The sequence below is a fragment of the Cygnus olor genome, chromosome 7 (genome assembly GCF_009769625.2).
Source record: "Cygnus olor isolate bCygOlo1 chromosome 7, bCygOlo1.pri.v2, whole genome shotgun sequence".
In the NCBI taxonomy this organism is placed as follows: domain Eukaryota; kingdom Metazoa; phylum Chordata; class Aves; order Anseriformes; family Anatidae; genus Cygnus; species Cygnus olor.
Window position 1 is genome coordinate 33273996 of NC_049175.1, and position 22524 is coordinate 33296519.

Consider the following 22524-nt stretch of genomic DNA (forward strand, 5'->3'; position numbering starts at 1 on the left):
CCACACAGTTGTTAGCACATTTCCTTAAAAGCTGAAGTTCCTGCTCAGAATTGCTTGAGGTCTTTCTGGTTAGGCTGGGTAGGGACCCGTGGACCCCATTTCAGAGACATTTTATCCGAGAAGCATTCTCTTTGGAGAAGAATATAACTGTGTGTGATGGCTTTTTCCTTCAGCAAACAGCTGCTCGGCAGGTTGCCACTTGCTGCAGGTGGAAGAGGTATGGAAAGGGCCCTCCTTTAGCTCCTTTTGAAGTTGCTCCGTTCTGAATCACACATCCTTAGTGGGAGGGAGCTGTAAAAGACTGAGATCGTGGTGTGGGAGGAGGACACCAGGCCTCAGGTCCCACTGCAGGCTGACTTAGAGTGGACCAAACGTGGTTGCAAAGGGTGGAGAAGGACCCCGTACGTAGCTTTATGGCCCCCTGGGCAGAGGTGTGTTCAGATCTCCGGGGGCAGGAGGGAATCAGACTCACCATTCACTTTCTCTCACATTATTTTAGGAAAGAGACTGACGACACTGGAACTTAGTATCCAAAGTGCAAAAACAATGTATTTTGGTATGTGCAGGCAACTGTTAATATAGAAATAGTTAAGTGTAACGGTTAGGCTGCAGTAGCCAGTGCTGATCTGGTTTTGTCAGCGTACAACAAACTAGACTGATTTGGGACATCTTGATGGGTTTTTGAGAGGCAGTCATGGGTCACGTACTTTATTTTCTGTCGTTAGTTTAAGGAGCGTAGCCAAGAGCAGGGTTAGCGGTGTGCTCAGTGAGGGAAAACAAAATGAGGTCTTTGTGGGGTGATTTTTTGGAGAGGCAGGTGATTACCTTCTCAAAGAGAAAGCAGACTTGGGACAGGAGTGTTGTTTGTGCTGCTGTCACATCTTTCCATCTCATGTGGGCTTTGCTTAAGCAAACAGTTTATGGATGCGTGCCGGGGGCTGGGCAGGCGGCTGCTCGCCCTGCACCCCGTTTTCTGGCTGTGTCAGGTTGTCACTCCTGTCAGGGCTCCTTTTCTGTGGGGACAGGGAAAGGGCGCTCCCCGCCGCTTGCTGTAAGGCAAGCCGCTCTGCAGTGTGTCGTTGTGTGCCCTGGGGACCGCTGCGGGACCCTCGGGCCTCTGAGGCCGGGCCTTGCGGGGCTTTGAGCAGGGGGACGTGGAGGAGGTAGCACGTAGAGGCCTGTAACCTGAACAGTCATGCCATGACTTCAGGGGTGGTTGTGCTTTTAGCATCGCGGCATACCGAGGGCTTTTAACTTAAGGCTTTCTGAGTCTTGGATTTTAGCTTTTCTAAAAGGCAAGTCATTGAACGGAGTGTTTGACATGTTTGCTGAGGAGAAGGGGCCGTGTGAGAACTGCACAGTAGTCGCTAGGGACTCACTGACTGACTTCATGCACAGAAAGCAGAGAGGACTCTTGAATTCCTCTGGCAGTTAATGCTGTGGTCTGTAAGAGCTGTCAAAACTTCTCATTAATACTGTTGGTTTTGTGGTCAGCTGAGAATTTAAATAGGTTTTGTAGGAAGAAGCAATTTGTGGGAGATGGGGGAAAGAACAAGGGAGGGGACAACATGCTCCTTACAGAAGTTCATCTAGCTGAAGCTCATCTTTTCAGAAGACTTCACTGAAGCTCCATGGGCACTTCTCAAGTTTTTCACCTTATGAATTTTCGTGATTATTTTACAGCACTTCCAAGCCTGATAGCTGCGACGAAGCTGATAAGCTCGTTTCTGGGGATGTACCTTCGGCTGTAGCCCCTGGTGAGGGTGTAGAGCTGCCTCCTCAAGAAAGTGAAGGCTTCGCGGAGGAAATAAAGAGGTACTGCACAATGTTATTTCATATGCTAAAATACATTTCCATGTCTGTACATCCAGCTTAAGAAAATAATGTGTGTTTTGTGTAAATTGTGTGAACATTGTTGCTAGATTTTGAAACCAAATGCTGGACTATGAAGACCTCCTTGCTCCAGTACGTTTACTCCAAAAGACCAGAAGAGGGAGCTGAGACTACACTACTTAATAGTACACTGATCTTCCCTGTACTTTTTAAACTATTCATTTTTTTCAAATATTTCCCTTTTTTTTCCCTCAAGAGGACTGTTCTGCTCATTCCCTTTCAGATGCTGCCAGTGTTTTCCCCACACTAGTCATTTGCACTGTAGTTGTCAGCAATGAAGGAAGAAGTTCAGCTTGTATTCGCTCTTTCTGAAGAACTGTTCAGTTATCTTCATTTCAAAGCTGATGTTCCTCTCCTTCAGATTTGCACCGACCGGTGTTTGATAAATGGCCTCGGGGACTTTTGCTAGAAGCCCCCCAGGCTGCTCCTCCCCGCTCAGATACAGGCAAGATGAGACATGTGCTTGGATATTCATGTCAAAGCTTCAGGTGACGCCTGTCTTGTGGGTGATTAACCAGTGTGCTGTTGTGGTTTGGCAATAAAGGCATGCCCTTATTGTGACATCTATTAATGGAAAAGGTCACAGCACAGCTGAGAATATTAAATGGGCACTCCCCGGAGAGTATCCTTCTCCACCCAACAAATACAGGTCGCCAGCTTGTGACAAGTACAATACAAGACAGGAGACGGCACGGGAAATGCAGCTATTCTACTTATCTCTGTTCAGAAACGTCAAAAGATGCCACTGCCAGCAGGAGGGTACTCTGAATCATGAACGGGAACGTACACAATAGACATGTTTTGCTGTGGAACAAAGAATTAATAGCTATCAGCCAATGCTAATCAGAACCCATCCACAGTACAAAACCTAGGAAACATGTTGGTTATTACGTTTTTATACACTACTGAAAATTTTGATCAGAAAATGGTGTCTTGATCTTTAGTGTAAGTTACATGGTTGCTGTGACATAGGTTAGGTTGAGTCTTCTGTGTCACGCTCCTCTGTGGTACTTTACTGTACCCAGGTCTTCTTAACCGGTGTAAGGCTGGTGGGGAAAAGAAGTGCTTGAAGGTCTTGAAGGTCTGTTTGGAGCTGGTCTGCAAGTTCTGTGACCTAGAGAGGGGTTTCTGAATGAAGGATACCCTGGTCGTGCTCTAAAAGCTGGGTGAAGTGGTCAGGTGAGGTTGTAAGTTAGAAAATGCTCACCACAGGGTGTTGGCTCCTTCCGGAGAAGCTTCCAGAATTGTTTGAACTTTAGGGATACCCTGGCCTGAATGTCACATTCTGCGAGTGCTTTGGTGTGGTCGCAGGTGACTACCGCTTATGAATCCAGAGGTTTATTGAAATGGAAACCTCCAAACCACAGGGTAATTCTTTTTTTGCCTTTTCATCAGAATTCGGCATAAGACAGAGAGGAGGAATAATTTGAGCACTGTGTAGATGGGCAGAGCTGCTCTGCTCACGTATTTAAATTGGCTTGTGCCTCTGAAGTTTCTGTTTGGTTTCAGCAGTGACGTAGTGTGTTTAACAATGTAAATATGTGTGCAGAAGAATCTCTGGGATGGGGTAAACAATTAAGTAATATTAGTAGAATTGCTTAATGCAGAGTCAAAATCCAGTGCAGGATGTCAGTAACCCAAACGTACCCTGGCATGCATCCTCATTATGCCCTGAGAACAGCACGCTGATCACCCACAGCGTTCTCTAAAGCTGAAATCACCTTTGCGCTTTTTGTAATGTGAACACAGATTTTTCTGAGATCTTAATGGAAATTAAGATGCCTGCAGAATTAGAGATATCTGTGGGATGAAAGATAGCTCTTCCATCCTTCAGAAATGCAAATGTATTTCTGTCCAGATAGCTCTTTACTGTGATAATCAGCCCCTTGTGTAAATACCTCTTGGACTGTCTTACAGTTTTCTGTGATTCATGTGTATCAAGTCAACTCAAATCAGCCATGGAAAATAACAGCGTTTGAGTCAGGTTATGTTTCACTTTGTCACATTTATGGCAACTGCCTGGACAGCGAGGTGCTAAACCTCGGCAAGTACTTTGCCACTGCACAATTTTCTGCAGAATGGATCCTTGAGGCATTTCCGTCTCCTCAGTGATCATGGCAATCACGTTATTAACTGTATCCCAGACACTTCGTAATTTGGGAGAAGTGCTGAAATATTGCTCGTAAGTGTAACTTGTCATTTAAGGAACCACTTCTGATAGAGCCGGAAAGGCTCTGAAGAGCCAATCCATCCCTCTGATGGCCCTGTGAGGGGGAGAGACGGGTGTGTAGTCATTCTGGAGAGCAAAAAGCAAATACCGTCTTTGTGCGTGTCCTCATCCAGAGCCTGACTACATGCTTTAAATCTACACCTGAGATGTTAAATGAGGCTGGTGTGATTGAGAGGTGGAGCCTCCTTGTCAGGTACATAGCTTTTGAAAGAAAATTGACACTGAAATAGATTGCAATTAGATAATTTTGCGAGAAGCTGGGTGGATAGGGAGCTTCTGCTGATCTCTGAATCTCCACAATTAAATGCGCATCTGTCTTAGCCAATGTTCCCGAAATGAGCGTGGAACCAACTGGAAGCACAGCAACAAATCTTTCTATCCACAAGCAAAAAGTCTTCACGGGAAGCTCAGCTTTCTGTGCTGTCGGTTTCTAAAAGATGTTTTCATAATACTTGCCCAGGAGGAAGCAAAGCTGAATTATTGGTGTCACATGCAGAAACAGGATGAGCTTTTTGACTCCTGGGTTGTATTTGCTTGGTCATGTGTTGAAAGTAAGTTATCTCCTTTTGCCCACTTTCGGAGAGGCTTGCTGTAAAAATGAGTAAATAAAAATGAATGTATTGCTATCATTTATGACCCATACTGAGAATCCCAGACCATGGGTGGCTTTAATGATGTAATTGAAACCCGAAGGGATTAAAAGGGATTCAAAAACACATTTTTTTTCCTTGAGTTCATTTAACCCTTTTGAAAGGGATGAGTCAATCCATTAAGTTTACAAGTTCACTGAGCAACTAAGAGATGAGAAGTACAAGTGAGGGATACAAATGCAACGTCAATGCTGTCTTATTTCTCAAATATGTTTTTTTCTTTTTCCTTTCTTTTATTTTGTTTTTTTTTTTTTTTGATGTTTTTTGTTTTGGACGGGGTGGGGTTTTCATTTGGTTTAAGTGTTTTATGTGAGCTGGATTGTAGCAAACCTCTAATGTGTATCTGGACTCTGGAGCGCAAATGAAGTGATTATTTTAGTAACACAGTGAACACATTGAAATAAAGTCACTTAGGTCTTGGAAACTAAAACCCAGGGATTTTTCTTGAGGCTTGGGGGCTGGTATCCTGAAAATCGTTCACCTTCTGAAGCGCAACATAAAAAATCAATACCTTCCATGTTACCAGCCAGCCTGCAACAAACGGCCGAGAACGAGCCACTGCCCATTCATTCATTTCCTCCATTCCAGGCGTTTTAATGAGATTGTGGCTTCTGGTCCTTGGCCTGCAGGGGCTGAGGGATGGGGGCTGAAGGACGTGTTCAGCTCTGCGCAGCCCCAGGCAGGAGGATGCTTTGTGCCGCTCAGCGTAGATCCCGTCAGCCTATTACTGAGTAATAGCGTCAAATCCTAGGTTGCTTGTTCTGTTTCAAAAGCGTTGTGGAGTAAGTGCATTTTCTTCTAGCTGATGGTGTGGCGGGGTCCCCAGACAAGGCACAGCATCCTGCAGGCTTTTTTGGGTGACCCCATGCCTGTGTATGGTGGGCAGGTGCCCGGAGACCCCGCGGTGTCTGCTGGCAGAGGACAGCTTCCATAAGCCAGCAACGATTCAACCACCGGTTTCCGGTAATTGCGATCTTAAAGGCAAGTCCTGGTGCGTTAACGGACGATTGACGGAAATGTGAAATTTCACCGAATTCCTACCCATATCTTTGTTTCCTGTTTGTGCTCTCTGGGGTGCACCCCGCATGCTGATGCTCAGAGAGAGCCATCACAGGCTGGTGTTGGAAAGCTGCTGCCTGCATGTGGCCGAGGACAAAGGGGTGGTGGTAGCCCTCTGTTGGCTCTGTACGTTACAGGTTCCCTCAGGCAATATATGGTAATTTCCTTGCTGCTAAAACAGGTTCAACAGCGTGAAAGTGAATATGTCATTGCAGTAATCCGTCCAGGAGGAGTTTTAGAATGGCATTTATCATCTTGCTGTACAGGTTCTCGCATCTTGGCCGTGCAGGTTCAGGACCGAGATCGTACGTCTGGCCTGGTGCCGTCGGGAGGGCGGAGGACTCGCAGGGGATCGACCTCCTCTTGTCCTACAGCAGGCAACGCGTGGGCCAAAGCTGCCGAGGCAGGTGCGGTGTGCATTTCTCAATAGTGGCATGTCTGAACAGGGCCTGTGCAGGAGCAGGAGCTCGACCCCTACCCCTAGGGATGCTTCAAGGCTTTGACAGAAGCACAGACGCAAGAAAAGACCCCGCAGGCTGTGCTGGTAGTTCTGCAGCCCCGCTTTGGGGCAGTGTGAGCAGAGCTTTGGGGCAGTGTGAGCAGAGCTTTGGGGCAGTGTGAGCAGAGCTTTGGGCCTTTGGCTCGCAGAGAGGTCTGCGGAGGGCAGCCAGCAGCAGAGCAAGCTCCCTCCTGTGGTGCGGTTACGCTTGCGGTCCCGGTCTGAAGACTGGGCCAGAAATTTGGAAATCAGAGGTTTGACGTTTGGTCGGTGACCCGGTGGGTTCACGCAGCAGTAACGTGGTACAAGTGGAACCCGAAGGTTCGGTGCCTGTGCCTCAGCAGGAGCGGAAGGCACAGGAGGAAACGAGAAGCCAAAGGCTGGGCAAAAATCAGGCTGGGCAAAGAGATTTCCGTGGTGTTTGGCTGTCCAAGAGCCGTAACAGAGGTCTTTGTAGATGTGCCTGATGGAAAGCCCTCCTTGTTCCCTGGGTGACATCTCTACGCTGCTGCCATGGAGGCTTCCACGCTCTCCAGAACCAAATCCCCGTTTGCACAGCTTAATTTCATAAAACGCTTCCGTGCGTGGCATCTTGTGCTGCGTTCGGTTCTCACATTAGGTTTTCACATTACCGCCAGAATTCACCGCCGGCCCCTGAAAGACTGCAGGGCTGGTGGCATCCTGAATAGGGGCATTTAGGGGCCTCCTTTGTTTTCTGTGCGCTGGGTTTCCCATGCAGGAAATTTCAATAACTAAGCAGCCATCGTGGTTAGTCATAACTCTTAATGCCACTGATCTCACTCGCCATTTAGATGAAGCGGTGCCCTTAGCAACTGACCGGTGATCAGTAGCGTGTGTGTGTGTGTCTGGGGGTGTTTCCTCGCTTTTTTTATTTTTAGTTTTTGAAATACATTCCTGTGTTTGTTTCCCATGAGCTGCAGCGTCTGTTCTGAGTGCATTGTCACCGGTCACCTGATGTCCCTTTGACTTGTCAGAGGGAAATACTCCGTCAGTGTGCTCAGGCTTAAAATTCTGTGATACCGTGGGGTTTTCGTAAACTACCAACGTATCGGTGCAACCAGAGCACTGGCGTTAACCTGGAGCAGACAATGTGCTTCTCAAAGCATTTTAGCGTGCTTTGATTAACATTTTACTGTAGTGGTTTGTTTTTTTTCCAGTGAACCAAAACGGGATACATTTGCTGCGTATTTCAGGTAGCTTTTCCTGGTTGTTCTCTCAGCTGTAGCACAAAGTTGCTCCAAGAAACTAAGGGGAAGACAGAGAGGTTTGCTTGCCTCTGGCTCCCTGATAGCAGCAAGGGTTAATGCTCCTCATGGACAGTTGGCACGGCTCTCCGGGATGTGGCGTTTGCTTAGGCTCTCGGTTTGGGACGTCGTTTATTGAAATAACAAAGACTTTTAATTTCAAGTGGCGTTCTATTCACTTGCAATACGGTGGCTATTCCCTACAGCGGCGAAGAATGTGAATTATATCTGTGGGGAGAAAGAGGCTGAAGGGGTCAAGGCTGCTTTCTGGGCCGAGGTGCCACACTGAAGGGCTTGGTGGCACTTGGTGACAGCACCGGCGTTAGGGGTGGTGCGGGCAGCGAGCTGGGCGGTGGAACGACCTGGCTGGAGAAGTCCATGCAAGGTCAGTGTGGTCTTGCAGAGCTTCCTGCTGGCACACCTGCAGGCGTATCGTCGTAGGGATAAACCTGGAAAGCGAAGAGCCAAAGCGAAGGGTAGCAAACCTGTGGCATTCACCCAGCAGCCTCAGCAGCTCGTTGCCTGAGGAAGCCTTCAAGTGACCGCCCTCGAGGCAGTGGGAGTTACCAGGCAGATGGCCACTTGGTCCCTAGAGAGGGAGAGAGGAGTAAGGAGCAAAATCTGGCTACAGGAGTGAAAGACTAGAAGAATAAACCAAAAAGAGGAAATCCTGGCTGTCACAGGACTGAAAAAATGCAAGGTGAGTAGAGAAGCCTAGGAAAATGTGCCATGTATTTTTGTGCAGCCTCTAATGACGAATGCTTGAATCCTTTAAAAGCCTGTAAAAGCGTTTGCTCTGTCACCTTATGAAAGACAAACCGCAAACCTCGAGTGCCCACATGGCTGGAAACAGCCAGCTTCACCTCCTCTGTAGCACGAGGAGCAGCACCGGTCCTCAGCGGCCTTTTTTTCTGGGAAGGGCTCAGCAGACGCAGCCTGGGCTCGGGCAGCCCGGCAGCAGCGTGGCAGCAGCAGCCTCCGAGGGCTTTGGAGAGCAGGAGCCCCCAGCCCCGGGGTGTCCTGAAGGGGCTGCCACTGCTGGGCCTCGAAAGGTGTCGGGGCTTTTATGTGCTGATGTGTTCTCCAGGGTGCAGCCGGCCTCCCCCAGGCACTGCTTTGCCTTGCAACTGTGCCCGTACAGAACAGCGTTGGGTTTTTGAGCAGCTTGGTCTTTGTTAGTAAAGATGATGTTTCTTGTCAGGCTGGTGTTGGGGATGCCCCACTCATGAAGGCTTTGATACCAGGGAGCCTATAATAAGGGAATCCTTGGGGTAAAACCTTCTTCCCAGGCTGCATTTAAGGCTTTGGGATCTGAACGTAATATGATCAAAATCTCAATTTTTATTTTTAGCATCCTGTTTAAAAAAAATCTATCCTTTGTTACCATTTTTATGTTAACAAAGGATATGTTAACCCCTTTTATTTTTTTAAATAGACAGTGCTGTTCCTCAGAGCTTCGGCAGCAGCCTTCAGGATCTCAGAGAAGCTCATTTTTGTTACTGGGATGTTTGATTTTGCTCCGTTCTGTGCTGTTTGCTTTACGTGGTGCTCGCTGCTGCACGGTGCCTCAATAACGCATTGCAATTAGGAGGAACGGTTTGATATTCACCCACCCCTTCCCAAGGGGGATAAATGTGGGAGGCAGGGCTTTCTTTCAGAGGGCTCTTTGATGTGTGTGTGTGTGTGTGCATGCGGGGCCATGTTTATAGCTAGCCTAAGAGCCTAGCAAGACATGCGGAGAAACCAAGACCGAGACAGAACATAAATTGTAGCTGATCATAAATCTTATCGCAGTCCTGTCCAGCACGGGTTTTTGGTGGGAGCCAAAAATTTTCAAATTGGGTGCTGGTGACCCGAGTCTGAATTTCTATATAAACACGAAATGTAGCGAGACCAAATATTTGGGAGTCGGTGCGTCATTTTCAACAACTAACCAGTAGGCATCGAGGCTCAGTAAAACATCCATTTGGTACAGGCCGAAATGGATGAAACGAGCAGAAAGAGGAAATGAGAATTATTAAAGGATGGTTCTGAATGCTTCAATACCCATTTTTCAGCACTGGGATCACGGTAAGTGGTTATGGGGCCGTTGTGTAGAACAACCCCGGACTGAGATGCTGGGGGCATCCTTAACTCCTCTGAAGCCACAGTGATGCTTTGGGTTGGCTGGGTTTTGAGCCACGGCTGTTTTTCTCAGGTCCCAGGCAAGTTCTTACAAAATGTGCTCCCAGTATCAGCACAGTTTTGATATTTTTAAAAGCCAGCGCTAAATTTAGTACTGACTTGGCACTTCTGTTGGCAGGCCCAGGGGATGGATTGGGGCCAGGCAGGAGAGGGAGAGCTCCCCTCTCGTCGGGGCTGCTGCTCTGCGGACGTGTTGGTGCTGTGGCTGTGCTGTGCCTGCCTGCACGTCTGACTGCCCCTCTCCGAAGCGTGCCCAGCAAAAGGAGTGCCGGGATGCTCCCAGCGTCTCGGGTAGAGTACCGCAACGCGTGGTTTAGGTGGATGTAGCAACAAGCGACAGGACGGATCCTCTCCAAACCTCAGCCCAGCGCTGGTCCCCTGGCAGCTCCGTCGTGTTACAGACCTCACGGCTGGATCAGAAGGAAAGCCACAGTCTGGCTTTTTGTGTCTCGTTGGCCAAGGACTGCAGCCTGACTTGTTGCGCTCACAGCCCGGAGCCAACAGGCGCTGCCGAGTCCAAGGCTCAGCTACAGCACGTCTGTATTTCGGGAAGACCATTCCGGTCTGGAGCTTTAAACTGAGAAAATGTGTTCCCACCTCAGTAGTTAACTGAACTCACTGTTAGGAATTTTCATGCAAACATTGATTTAATTTTTTTTTTTAATTTTAGTTTCTCTCATTGGATCTCGTTATTTAATCTACTGGATCGGAGCTGCCATTGCTTTTAAGCGTGTGACATCTCCTCGTGCAGGTGCCTGTGGTGTAAGGAGTGGGCTGTGCCCTGCCTTTTGAAGCTGAAATGTTTTCCCAAGGCTCCAAGTAGCGCTCCTTTGGGCAGTCAGTGGACCGCCGACCCTAGAGCTGACAGTGCCGCCACCAAGGTCTCGCTGCTGTTGAAGCCCGTGTTCTTGTTTCACCGGTCCTCCCGCTCGCATTGCTGCAGTCGATGGTGATTTTTGAAAGAGAAGAGTTAAATCCTGGCCCCTTTGTAAGCAGGAGTGGCCCAGAGCAGCCTCAGAATTACATCCAACCCAGGCCTCTTTGTGCGGGGGCTTTGTTTATGTAATAGATGTACACTTGAAACAGTCAACATAGGCATTTTAAATGTACTCTTTACACTTGTTAAAAAGATGCCACAATATTCCCATTTCCCCCCTGCAGGACAAACAGTGCCTCTGTTCTCCCTCTTGGCTTCCAGCGAGCTGCTGGGGCTTCACTTTCTCAATGTGGTGGTTGCTTTCCGAAGGAAAGGCTTTCTTTTTTTTTATTTCTCATTGTCTTCCTTTACTCTGTAATAAATAAAATCCAACAGGGAGTTCTTACGGCATCCAGGAGACCAGCTGGCTGTAGTTCAGCATAGCCACCCCGTGCAAAACTGCGCGGTAACCTCAGCCTGATCGGTTCCCCAAATGCAGCCCTGTGATTGTAGGCTGCGGGCTGGTGCCGCTTCCTGCGCTCGATTGCTCTCCCGCAGTTATTAACCGTTGCCAAGCTGCTGCCGGAGGACACGCGGTTTCTTTTCCTACCCTTTCTTTGAGCTCTCTATTTTATTTGCTTGGGACGAGCTTCCTGACGGCCGGATTTTGGGGTGGCACCGAAGTGGAAGCCAGAAATGCCAGAGCTCGGTCCCGGAGCAGGGCTGGGGGGCTGCCTCCTTCCCTGGGGAGCTGAGGGGTGAGCACGAAACGCTGGATGTGAGGGTTGGGCTTCGCTCGAAATGAAACGACTTCCAAACCGTAACTGGCTGGGAAGCGTGTGGCTAAACCAAGCGCGGGCTCACCAGCTTTTCCTGCGTTTATTCTGATGCTATTTGTAAAACCATTTGGGTTTAGGTAGTCTCTGGAAATGAGCTATGTGCCTTGTGTTCACCAAGCAGCTTTTTGCTGCTTCTCACAACAGCAGTTTATGGCGGGTGCACCCTGTGACAGCGAGCCCTGCACACACACACGGCAGCCCGGTTTTTGCGAAGGAAGCAAACCCTGCTGGATTGCCCTTTTTGCAAGCAGGGAAAAAAATACAGCAGCTACTGAAGGCGTGAGCGTAGCGAGGCCTCCACAGAAACACGACAGAAATGCTGCAGTAGGTGCTTGACAGTAGGTTTTAATCTCTCTGATAAATACATCTGAGCCTGCTGACCTCTGTGCCCCGTCGCGGATCCAGAATTGTCACAGCTTCAGGCCACGCGTGTCCCCGGGGCTTAATTCCCAGTAGATGGTGACGTGGCTGGCTTTTCTTGCTCCTTGAGGGACGTGAGACGTGATGTTTGTGCCGAGCGCCTCGGTGCTGGACGAGGGACGGTGCCCAGCCGTCTCAGCGTGTTTCCCGCGTGAATCCCGGCACCCCACGGCAGCAGGACAAGCTGATCCACAGGGCTTGGCACGCGGGCTGCTCCAGCTTGTGCTTCTCAGGCTCAGAGATCCTCGTGGCTGATCCATCGGTGTCGGATTCTGAGCATCCCCACGGTTCTCCGCCTCCCGCTCCCCCGAGGGGCTCCGCGCCCGCAGAAGCCAAACAAACGGTTAAGTGCCCCGATCTCCTCGGATGGAGCGGCGCGGGTGGGGAAGGCTCCCACATTGCCTTGTTTACCTTGGCTGCTCACGATATTCTCCCTACGTCCCTCATGGACGGTTCCATTTCTGCGAGAGGGATGAGCTCGTTCGCTTCAATGAAAAAAGCGGCCGCTCCGCTTACTGACCCTCTCTGCGACCGTCCCGATATGTCGAGCTCGCCTCTTATCGAAGGGAAATGTACGCGCAGCATCCCGGGCACACGTGCATTTGCATTTCAAATCAGCTGAGTCAACACAATGTAATGGTCCTGCCTGGAGGTCCTCAGGGAGCCACAGTAGCTGACAATGTGTGCTTAAAGGGAGGGTCTGCTTTTCTTCTTCTGTTTTTTTTTTTTTTTTTTTAATTTTTTTTTTTTTGAAGGCGGTTTCAGTAGCCAGCGGTCCTGGGCTGGAGGCGCTTGCACCGTAGCCGCGTGGACCGCTGATGTTTAGCAGATGATTAGCCTGTCACAGTGGCCGGGATTTCATTTTATTTCCTAAACAGCGCTCATCTGGACGGGAAAAAAAAAAAATAATAACTGGCAACAGTTCAGAGAAGGGAGGCTGCCGCTGAAGCGCTCCTGCTTGTGCTGCCACTGATGCAAGCAGCTGTTCCCATCTGCACTGCAGCACTGCAGCCTCTGCACAGCCGGAGCTCTCGGGGCTTCTCGCTGGAGGGACTGCCGAGGGAGCCGGCCTTGCTCGCATCCGGCCTCAACCCCAGGGCGCGCTGAGGATGGGAGGCTCGCAGTCGCTGCAGCAGGCACAGACGGGTAGCCTGATCCGGGAGCCGTCAGAGGCGATGTAAGTCTGCGTTCCCTTCGCTCTCCTTTCCTCCGTGCTGCCGGGCCCGCGGCCGGCCGGCGCTCACCCCGCGCGGTGCGCTAAGGAAGCTGACTTTGTGGCCGCGGCCTTTGTTTAATGCTAATTGCGTTCAGCTGGGGGCATCGCCGGGGTTTTGCTGAGCGTGGCGAGGTGCATTTTGTAACGCCTGCCTCGTCCGAAGGCACCTCGCTCGGACCGGCCGCCTCGGTTCGGTCGTGTCGAGCGGTGGCTGTGCACCATATGGTTTGTCTTTTCGTGTTTTGGGTGCGCAGGCGATCAAACACAATGACCGTTTGCAGTGAACAAAAACCCACCCCTTCCCCCCCCAAACCCACCGGCGCTGTGTTTTCTGTTTAAAATGCGCAGCATGGAGCTGCATTTCTGTTTTCTCAGAGATTCCCTCTGCTTTTCTCTGTACAGATGCTGCTGTTTTTCAGGTCACATCACCCTTGTCAGCATCAGCCCTGTCTTGGCGTTACAGCCTCTGATGAATCATGAGAGCAAGGTGTCCGTAGATCTCTCCTCGCTGAAGGCCAGCTAGGAAAGAGATTCATTCGGGGCTCGGAGGGGGAGGGAAAAGCAAGCAATTATCGGTTATTGAGAACAAGTTACCGCTTTTTCACATGGCTACAGCATGTATGGAGGTGCACAAATATGTATGTGCATGCAGAAATAGCAGACTCATTTCCCCTTTTAGAAATAGGATTTGGGCATTTATTGGTTGAGGTTTTATCGGTTCACGTAGTCGACAGTCTCTTCTCCCTGACCTCCACCCCAAAGCAGCCAGCTGGCATGCCGGACTTTACCTCTGAACAGGTTTCAGAAGAATTGCTTTGTCCCTTGCTGGCCTTTCAGTCGCAGGGATCACATTTATCCAACACGTCTGAACACGGAGTTAATTTCTGATCATCTATTTCAGCAAGTTTCAGTTATATCCACTGGAGCTAACATATAAACCAGCCTCTTGTAGGTCTTAAAAACATAACGTAACGTCTGCTTATAAGTGTGATAAGATTGGAGGCATCGTTTGTTTGTTTGAGATAAGTGCTTCAGAGTCGAGGGGGAATGATGGAGCAGTAACCGATAGTTCTGCCTCTGATAGGCCTTACGAGTAGGTTTGTGCTCCCTGTTGTCATATCCCGGTATACCAGCAGATAGCTTTGCTTGATACTGGCTTGTTGGATCTGGAAGATGCAGGCCTAGCGGCATTTGTGCATCCTTTGTTCCCCTGATGTGCAGCTTCACCAATTAAGCTTTTTTTTTTCTACGTAGTTCCCTTGTACACAGCACTACCATGGCTACGTACAGCTTCTGTTTAATGGCACACTGGGATGAACTGATGCCTCCTTGTCTTTAAAGTACGGAAAGTTACATTTTTGTCTGCACTAACTGGGTATATTTTTAACGGTGATCCAAGCACTGGGCAATAAAAGCAACGCAGATGAAGCAGTGGTCGGTGTGTTTTCCCTACGATTTTCACAGCCTTTTAAGAATTCATCCTGTTGAAGAACCTATCGACCAGGCGTGTGGAGTTTTTATTATGGAACTTGAGTAAATGACATTGTCACCTCCCTTGATGACTCACATTTAAATATACCTCATCTTCTGCGGGTAGGTATTGCTGTGGGCTTTGAATGTGATCTTTTTAGGCCCCGTGTAACCGGCAGATACACTTTTAGCACAGACGTCATTCAGTAACTGTTGATATTCTCAGGAAGAGTTGGTGAAAGATATTACTCATCTTAAATAAATACTGACAGTCCTCAAATAAATACTCGCGTCCTCTCTTCGTTCCAACTAGACACTCTTTAAGGTAAGGCAAGCCTAAAATAAAGATGTTTCTTTATCCTTGAGAAAGTGCAGGCCCGGTTTCCCAAAATAAGAATCTCTTCGTAGGATGCCATGGCAATCTGCTCTGAGGTCTTGGCTTGATACTCTGAGAACTGTAGCTTTACCAAGGCTTTTTTAATGAGGTTTCACTTAACTTGCTTTGCACACCCAAGCAAATTCCTTAATGGCAAGGAGAGTTCAGAGGCGAAAACACGTGGCCGAGTCCCTGGCAGGTTGGGTAGGGGCCTGTGGGGCTGCAGCATCCCGCAGGGGTCATTTCGGCGATGGGCAGAGGCTGCCTGCCTAACGGGACAGCTTGATAACGAAGGAGGTAGGTTTAAAACAAAGGCAAGACCGAGCTGGCTTGGCTGCCCTCGGTTCATTAGGTGAAAGGGGTGTAAATCAGCAATCATTGCTGGAATGGGTTTAGCACCCAAAATTCGTTAGCACCAAAACAGTACAGAGACAATTTCCTTCAGGAGCTGCAGTTTTAGGAGTTCCTCCAGTGTCCTACGACAGGCCTTTTCACTCAATATTAGTAAAAGTCCTGGAAACCGATGGTAGAATTTGTGCAGAGAAGGGATCCAGGTTAAGGTTTTAGAGTGTGTCCACGATTAAACGTAAAAATAATTGTAATGTAAACCGTGTAAGTGCTGACAGCCCTGGGTGCTCTGCTGTGCGTTGTGGATGGTTGGCAGCTCAGTCACTGGCAGTAGACAATTACCCTTTTATTTTAAAAAAAGGAAAAAAAAAAGTCAAATTTGAATGACAAAAAAGGGAAAGCCCAAGGGAAGCCGGGGCCAATAAAAGTTAACTGCAGATGAAAGTGGCGTGGTTCAGACCTCGCTGTTGACATGATAGGCGCTGTCATGTGCCTTGCAAATCGCAGTCGGCGCCCTGCTGGCCGTGGATTGAGCTAAATGGAGCTCGGGTTTCAATCAGTAGTAGCTGAAGTGAAGGAGTTGGCAGCGTGATGATGTTTCTGGGCCTGCGGTCGCTCAGGTGCACGCACCCTCATCTCGGGCGCCCTGCGAGCGGCTCCTTGGTGCTGCTCGCGCTGCGCCGAGACGCGCGGCGTGTCCTGCTGGGGCCGGGGGCAGCCTTCAGCTCGGCACCCGCTGCCGCCTGCACGTCCCCGCTTCCCTTTTTAACTGCAGTACAGCTCTGTCTCTAGGTAACGCTCTGTAAGCATTGGAAAGCTGGAAGTCTCGGTAGGTGTTTAAATGTTGGTGGCTCGGAGCTAGCTCTCACCCCGGTTTATTTTTCCTCTGCTGGAGAGGCTCCTTTCCCCGGGCACGAGGCGCACCTTGCCTTTGTGGAGCATCACAGCTGCTGTCCTTGCAGCACCTGGACGGGACTGACATTCAGCGCCCATTTCTTGGCCAGCCAAAGGGCTGGGGACGTGTTATTTCCTCCCATCAGCTCTACCTGCTGCTTCTGTAACATTTGCATCCCCTGCCCATCCAAGGGGAAAATGACCGGAGGCTGAGCCAGCTCCCACCGAAGGGAGCGGTGAGACGCCCACTGACTGCGGTGGGAGCTGGGTCGGACTCCAAGAAGGAAATTGAATGTTACTGATCGGTGGTAGCAGGCCAAGCTGCTGCCGCCCTCGTGGGTGGTTGTTCAGCTGGTTTCATTGCCGGTTGCTCGAAGGACTGGGAAAATTGAAGCTGGGTTGACTCAGCCTGGCGCGCAAGAGGTGGGAGAGCTGCTTTGTGCCTGGGTGTGCGCGTGCGGCTGCGCACGGAAGTCATCTGCATGTGTGCAAGAAGTGCAGGCCTTGCCGGCTACCGGGTTTTGTGCTTTTCTATCTATAAAACCTAGAGGAACCCACCCTATGGTTCTTAAAAGATGGAAGGAAATCTGCCTGGTTAAATATTTGCACAGTTTTATATCCTTGAGTGTAGGGGGTCACCTCAATGAATAGATGCATACAAGACTGGGAAATAGATATTGAAAGCACTGCAAGAATTTGGGTCTTTGGGGAGGAGGGGAGGCTTCTGTCACTGTAATAGCATTTAGTTCGAGTTAATCCTTTCTTGACAGCTAGTCCTGCCTATCGTCAGCCTTCTACATATTTATTCTTATTTTTTAACTCCAATTGACAGCCACCAGTCGGCATCCTCAGCAATGTGGAGAGCACGCTCTACCTGCTGGCTTTGCCTACGAAGTCGGGTAAATTGCTGGAAGACATGGGGGTGTTTTACTTGCGAGAAAATGAACCAGAAGTAACAGGCAAATTCTTCTGTCAAGCTTTCCTGCCTTTTATTCCAGCCTCCCTTATTTGAGCCCAAAGGATCTCGTCTCTGAAGTCAGCGGCAGCGCTTCTTTTGATATGAAAGGGTACTACATCAACCGCTGCAGCTGTCACCAGCCGCAGGCAGGTCACACTTAGACTTGAAGACAAAATAAAAAGACCCCCGAATCGCTCACCCCTCTACTAGCGAGGCATGCCACACATCTGGCAAATCTGTGTATATCGTAAGGCTCTTTATACTAAATGGTGTGCCCTGCGCAACGCGTAACGGAGCTGCTGTCATCTATTATGTATTGTGACATAGAGGCAAACTGGGAAATGCAAACTGATGGGAAGCAGTAGAAACATGAATGAAGAGGCATTCCTGCACACGCCTTGTGCCTGTCACTTACAGCACCGCTTCCCTCTCTGCCTCTGCCTTTTGCTTTGCTTGACCCAGCAGCCAAAGCAGCCGCTTGTTAAATGTAAATCAAAGGTGCTCTTTGGTACTGGGCGCTTCGAGAAGTAATAGGCTGGGTGCTTTTGAGTTTTTCTAACACAAAAATTAGTTCTGTCTGCTAGGAATGTGTTTCCTTTGTTTTAACACCTTACACTGATGGGGAGTTTTTGTATTTGCTAATATTTTGGATGCCATCTGTTACCAATAGATACCATTTCCTTATAATCCTTGTAAGGATTTGTAACTTCTTGTGCTGTCCAGTGTTGACTTCTCAGTGGCAAAAGGCAGAGCTTGAACTGGAATTTCAGTGCAGTTGGCGTTCCCTTTGGGGAAGTGGGAGTGTCTAAGAAATAACTTGGGGTTCCTCTGCGGTAAGAAACAAATGAAAAATGCTATTTTGATTATGGAAAAGCTTTCAGGAGAAGTAAAAAGTGTCATTTCCCATTAGTTCCTTAGATGCTTTGAAGCAGCCATCTGAATTTAGTAGCAGCCTATGGATATCGTGCGTTAAACGCCCCATAGCACCAGAGAGTCGGCTCAGTGGGAAAAAAAATGAATGTTTCCATTTCCGTGAGTTTCCATTGCCCACCACAGTTCTGAGATCTCAGAGGTTTCTTTTAAGGCACGTGTTTTGGCCCGACAACCTTCGTCAGTGGTGGCATTAACAAGACGGCACCATCCCTCCTTAGCTCCAGAAACCAAAGAGCAGTTTGCACAGTAGGCTATTGAAAAACTTCACACATGAAGTGGGTAAATTTCGGGTTGAGTAAGTACAGATCTCTGACAGAGCCCTCCGGGTAATCGTAGGGCTCTCCTTGATTTATGTTTGTCCCTTCCCCGCAGTAAGGCTTCTTACAGCTCCGATCCCGCGGCTCTGGGGTCGGGTTAAGGAGGTGAGTGGGCGTTCGGGAGCCTCTTGCCTTCCAGAGAGGGAATTGGGGTCATTTCTTCTGTTGGGATGAAAAGGAAACTTTGGGAAAATCTGGAGCTTTCCATGGCAAGTTTCTTTGGTTTAGATTAAACGGGAACCCTAGAATTATGTGCAAATGTACGAGATAAGGTTTTTCTAAACAAAAGCAGCTTGTTTCTAGGGCTAAATATAGATGAGATTGTATCTGAAACGTAGCAGTAGCTAAACTCAGCTCCTGCTTCTGAGTTTTGATCTGCTTCCAGCATGGAAACGTGCATTTATTGGGCTTGTTAACGGTTCACTGCCCTCATTAAACACGAGCCCAGTGTTGTGCTGGGAGAAGGGTTTCCTCCCTAAAGGAGGGGGAGGATGAGCGAGGGATCTGAATTCCTTTGTGTACCGCTCAAGTCCGGGCCCTGACCCTTCGGAGCCGGGCGGCAGAAGGTTGGGTGCCGTGGTGTCGCCTAGCCCAGCTGGGGGGCTCCTTCCAGCCGGTGGCGGCAGGCACTGCCCCAGCTGAGCTAAAGCTCAAATCGAGGAGCAATCTGCCAGCCAGACCGCGCTGGAGCATCAGCACCCGTCCCACACCCACCTCGAGTCAGGAGGTGAAATAGCTATTGCCCACCAAGTGTTGTTTTGGTTTGTTTTTGAAGAGATGAAGGTGTTTTTTGTCCTTTGCTCCATTGCTCCCTGGCTGTTTGTAGCCCGCAGCAGCCTCACGTGTTGAAGCAGAGGACCAGAGGGTAGCAGGGGGCCGTGCGAAGCTCTGCAGGGCTTCAGGGTGAGACAGGCACAACGTGGGGCACAGGGGCTCTTTGCTCCTCTCTTCCCTGGTGACAGAAGGACCCCCCGACTCTCCTCTTCTCCATCCTCCGTGTAGTCCTTGCCTCTTTTCTGAAAGGAGGTGCTTTCACAAATCTCCATGCCTCTGCAAACCAGCCAGTCCCTTGGAGATTACAGGTACCACGCATCCACCTTTGCACTTCCCAGTAGTGTTTTGTCTCCTGCTGCTGCTTATGGGCTTGTGGCTGAGCGGAGACATGGCTGGGGAAAGCCTTGCTGGATTTAAGGGGTAGCTGCAATCGGCAAAGCAATTTCAGGCGTACAGCTCTGGCTCCCAATGAATTATTGATTATTTCCCCTTGGAGCCCTCGCATGATGCTGTGTAGCGGTGAGCGCAGGCACCCGGCTTGCTTTCCAAGGATGTAGTTAACAGGATGTTGTTTCCTGGATTAAAACTTCAGAGCTCGCTACTAAAGGCGGGGGAAAGGTATTTGTCATGGGTATTAAATACTTAAACACCAGCTACCAGTCCCTGACCTAACAGGGTGAATCACAGAGCAAAGTACAGCGCTGACCGGGTTCATTGTGTGTCGGCGGTTATACCTGGATTTGTGGTGAGCATTTTTTTTACCTTGGATATTGGAGGATCTTCACTGCTTCTCCTCATCCCTTAAGAGATTTACGTATTTGAACATTCAGCAGCTTCTGGTTAGTTAGGGACACATTAGGATGTTTGCCGTTGTGATGTCTGAGGATGAGTGTCTTTAATTAAATGGTATTTTCCTGTTGTTCCTCTGAGAATAAAGCAGCTGCCTGAGAAGAGCACAGAGATTAAAAGATGTGCAGATCCTTCAGTTCTAAGTCCTGTTCCTGCGGAGTGGATGTTTTCATTATTCAGACTAAAGTCGGTGGAAGGGGAAGGCTGGCCAGAAAGGCTGGGAATTCACTTCATTATTCATTTATATCAGTAGTGTTGAAAAACACTCTGTTACGTCACAGGAAAAGCCGTAAAAAGGAAAAAAATTAATGTGATTTAAAGCAATGCGGAGAACTTCTTGCTAATCAGTTAGAAAAATGAGTTAAGTAGTTTGAAGTGCTGCTGTAAGTACGTGATGTTATATGCCTCAATCTTCCTCTTCAGATGTGGCTTCCCACAGCTCGAGACATTTCTTTCTGGTTGCTGCGTGAAGGCAGGAAATGGCTTTGCTGGGGGAGTGTGAACTTGGCTTCTGCACAAAATGCTCTCAAAATCGCTGAATAAACAAGCAGAAAAAGCAGGAGAAATAATTCCTTCTCCCCTCGTGGAAAGATTTATGGAGAGATTACTTGTAATGCAATAGGTATAACAGAAATCAGCATTACTTTTAGATTGATTGTGTCCTTTTCATTCTTCTCTGCTGCGATTCTAATCCTGTTCTCCAAATGCAATCATCCTATGAAGAAAAATTACCCTTTTTATAGTAAGCGATTAATTTTTAAGAGATTCGTGTTTCATTTTGTAACCTCTTGTAGAAAACACGTTTCCAAACTGACCTGTGTGGTTTGGGTAGCACAAGAGGCATTATTTATTTTCCACGGCTGAAGTCCCACGTAACGATTTGAAGCCAGGACATTTTATTTCTGTTTTCTCACCTATCTAAAAGACGAAAAGCAGGTCCCTACATGTCAGTTCCGACACTGCTGTCGAGGACGTCAGGCTGCAGATTGGCTGTGAAGTCGCCCAGGAGAGTTAGAGCAGCGGCTGTGGAGATCTGAGCCCTGTTTGCCCGCTCGCACCGAATTTCCGCAGGTGTACATCATTAACGCTTCGGCTGAACTCTCTGCTTTGTGCCGAGACAACAGAGGGCATTACGCCCCGGCTCACAGCGCGGAGGAGAAGCAACGAGCTGCACAAAGGAGGGAAGCAGCCCTGGCTGCTCCTGGGGTGATGCACGATGCTCTCCCTCCCTCGTGTCTCTAAATTAAGCCTTGTGCTTGTCAGGGCACATCACTGATGGGCTGGGAGGCGTCGCCTTCAATGTAATATTGATTATTTTTCTGGGCGACCATGTTTTCAGTGGGTCCTGTAGGAATATTTATGCTGAAATCGTCTAAAAATCCTTCTCTGGAGAGGAGTGCCAGCCCTGCTTTCTGCACGCGTCTGTGACAATATGAGTTCCTGTGTAATTGCGTTGCGCTAAAGTAGGTCTCTGTCAGTTCAGCAGAATGGGATTTATTTGATAAAACCTCTATTTTTTAAGCGAGAAATGCAAAGAATGCTTTGCTGCCGTGTCATAGCTCCAGCCATAAACCGATCACGTGGCGTTATCCTGGTCTTATATGGGCAAATGCCTCTGTCGAGGGAGAAACTGCAACTGGTTTTGTGTAGTATCGCTTCTGCTGCAGGAGCCCATGAAAGCAAAACGTCATTCCTATTTAAGTCTTCCAGTTCTGCAGTATATACATTCACAAAAACCTTTCTTGAAAGAAAAAATACACTATTTTTTTTTGTCCTACAATTTAGTCTTTATTAGGATTTTAATGTATCCGTAAGATAGCAGAATAAAGAATGGAAATACCTAGGAAATTAACTTCATCCCAGTTGAGGGATAACTTCTCTAAAATTATTTCAAATTTTTGTGATTCAAGAAGCTGTTGTGCCTATTTTTCATTGAACTGTGCCCAGTTTTAAAGTAAAACCAAAAAAGATCTACAGGGCAGCAGTTAGGGACGTTATAAAGTGAGACTGAAATTACTTTCCAGCTATTTAGTCTAAGCTGCAACAATCCTGTGGTGAAATTACTGTTTTGTCTTGATGATCAGACTTTGCAAGGCAGAAGCCTAGAAAACATTCCTCCAGTGTTGCAAGGCAGGCGAGTAGCTAGAGGCATAATTGTCTTTTCTGGGATGTGTGCATACATTTTCTGTACATAAACCCCGTGCTGTACAGCAGGCAGCATTCCCCCAGAAGGTGAGGTACTTCCCTAGTACAGATTCAGCCCTAGGAAGCTGTGAATTCCCATCGATTTCCGTCACAGTCGGGCACTTTGCATTTCGCTGGAGCAGACCCCGGGAGAACAACGCGCTTGGTTTTCCTCTGCTTTCCTCCTGGGTACCAGGCGTTACTTTATTGGTGTGAGTCCTGAGGCTTGGTTCTCATCCTGCGGGTACGA

General features: G+C 48.7%; 1 protein-coding gene across 12 annotated transcripts in view; it reads left to right on the forward strand.

Moving 5' to 3' along the window:
* Window positions 1-22524, forward strand: part of TACC2 (transforming acidic coiled-coil containing protein 2) — a 121913-nt gene that overhangs the window by 52358 nt on the left and 47031 nt on the right. For 11 of the 12 annotated variants that reach the window (XM_040564429.1, XM_040564432.1, XM_040564433.1 and 8 more), the window contains one exon: window positions 1684-1815. In XM_040564429.1, the coding sequence (XP_040420363.1) occupies window positions 1684-1815 (132 nt within the window). Of the gene's footprint in view, window positions 1-1683; window positions 1816-12654; window positions 13133-22524 lie in introns of those variants that run through there. The other variant, XM_040564435.1, reaches the window with a different exon arrangement.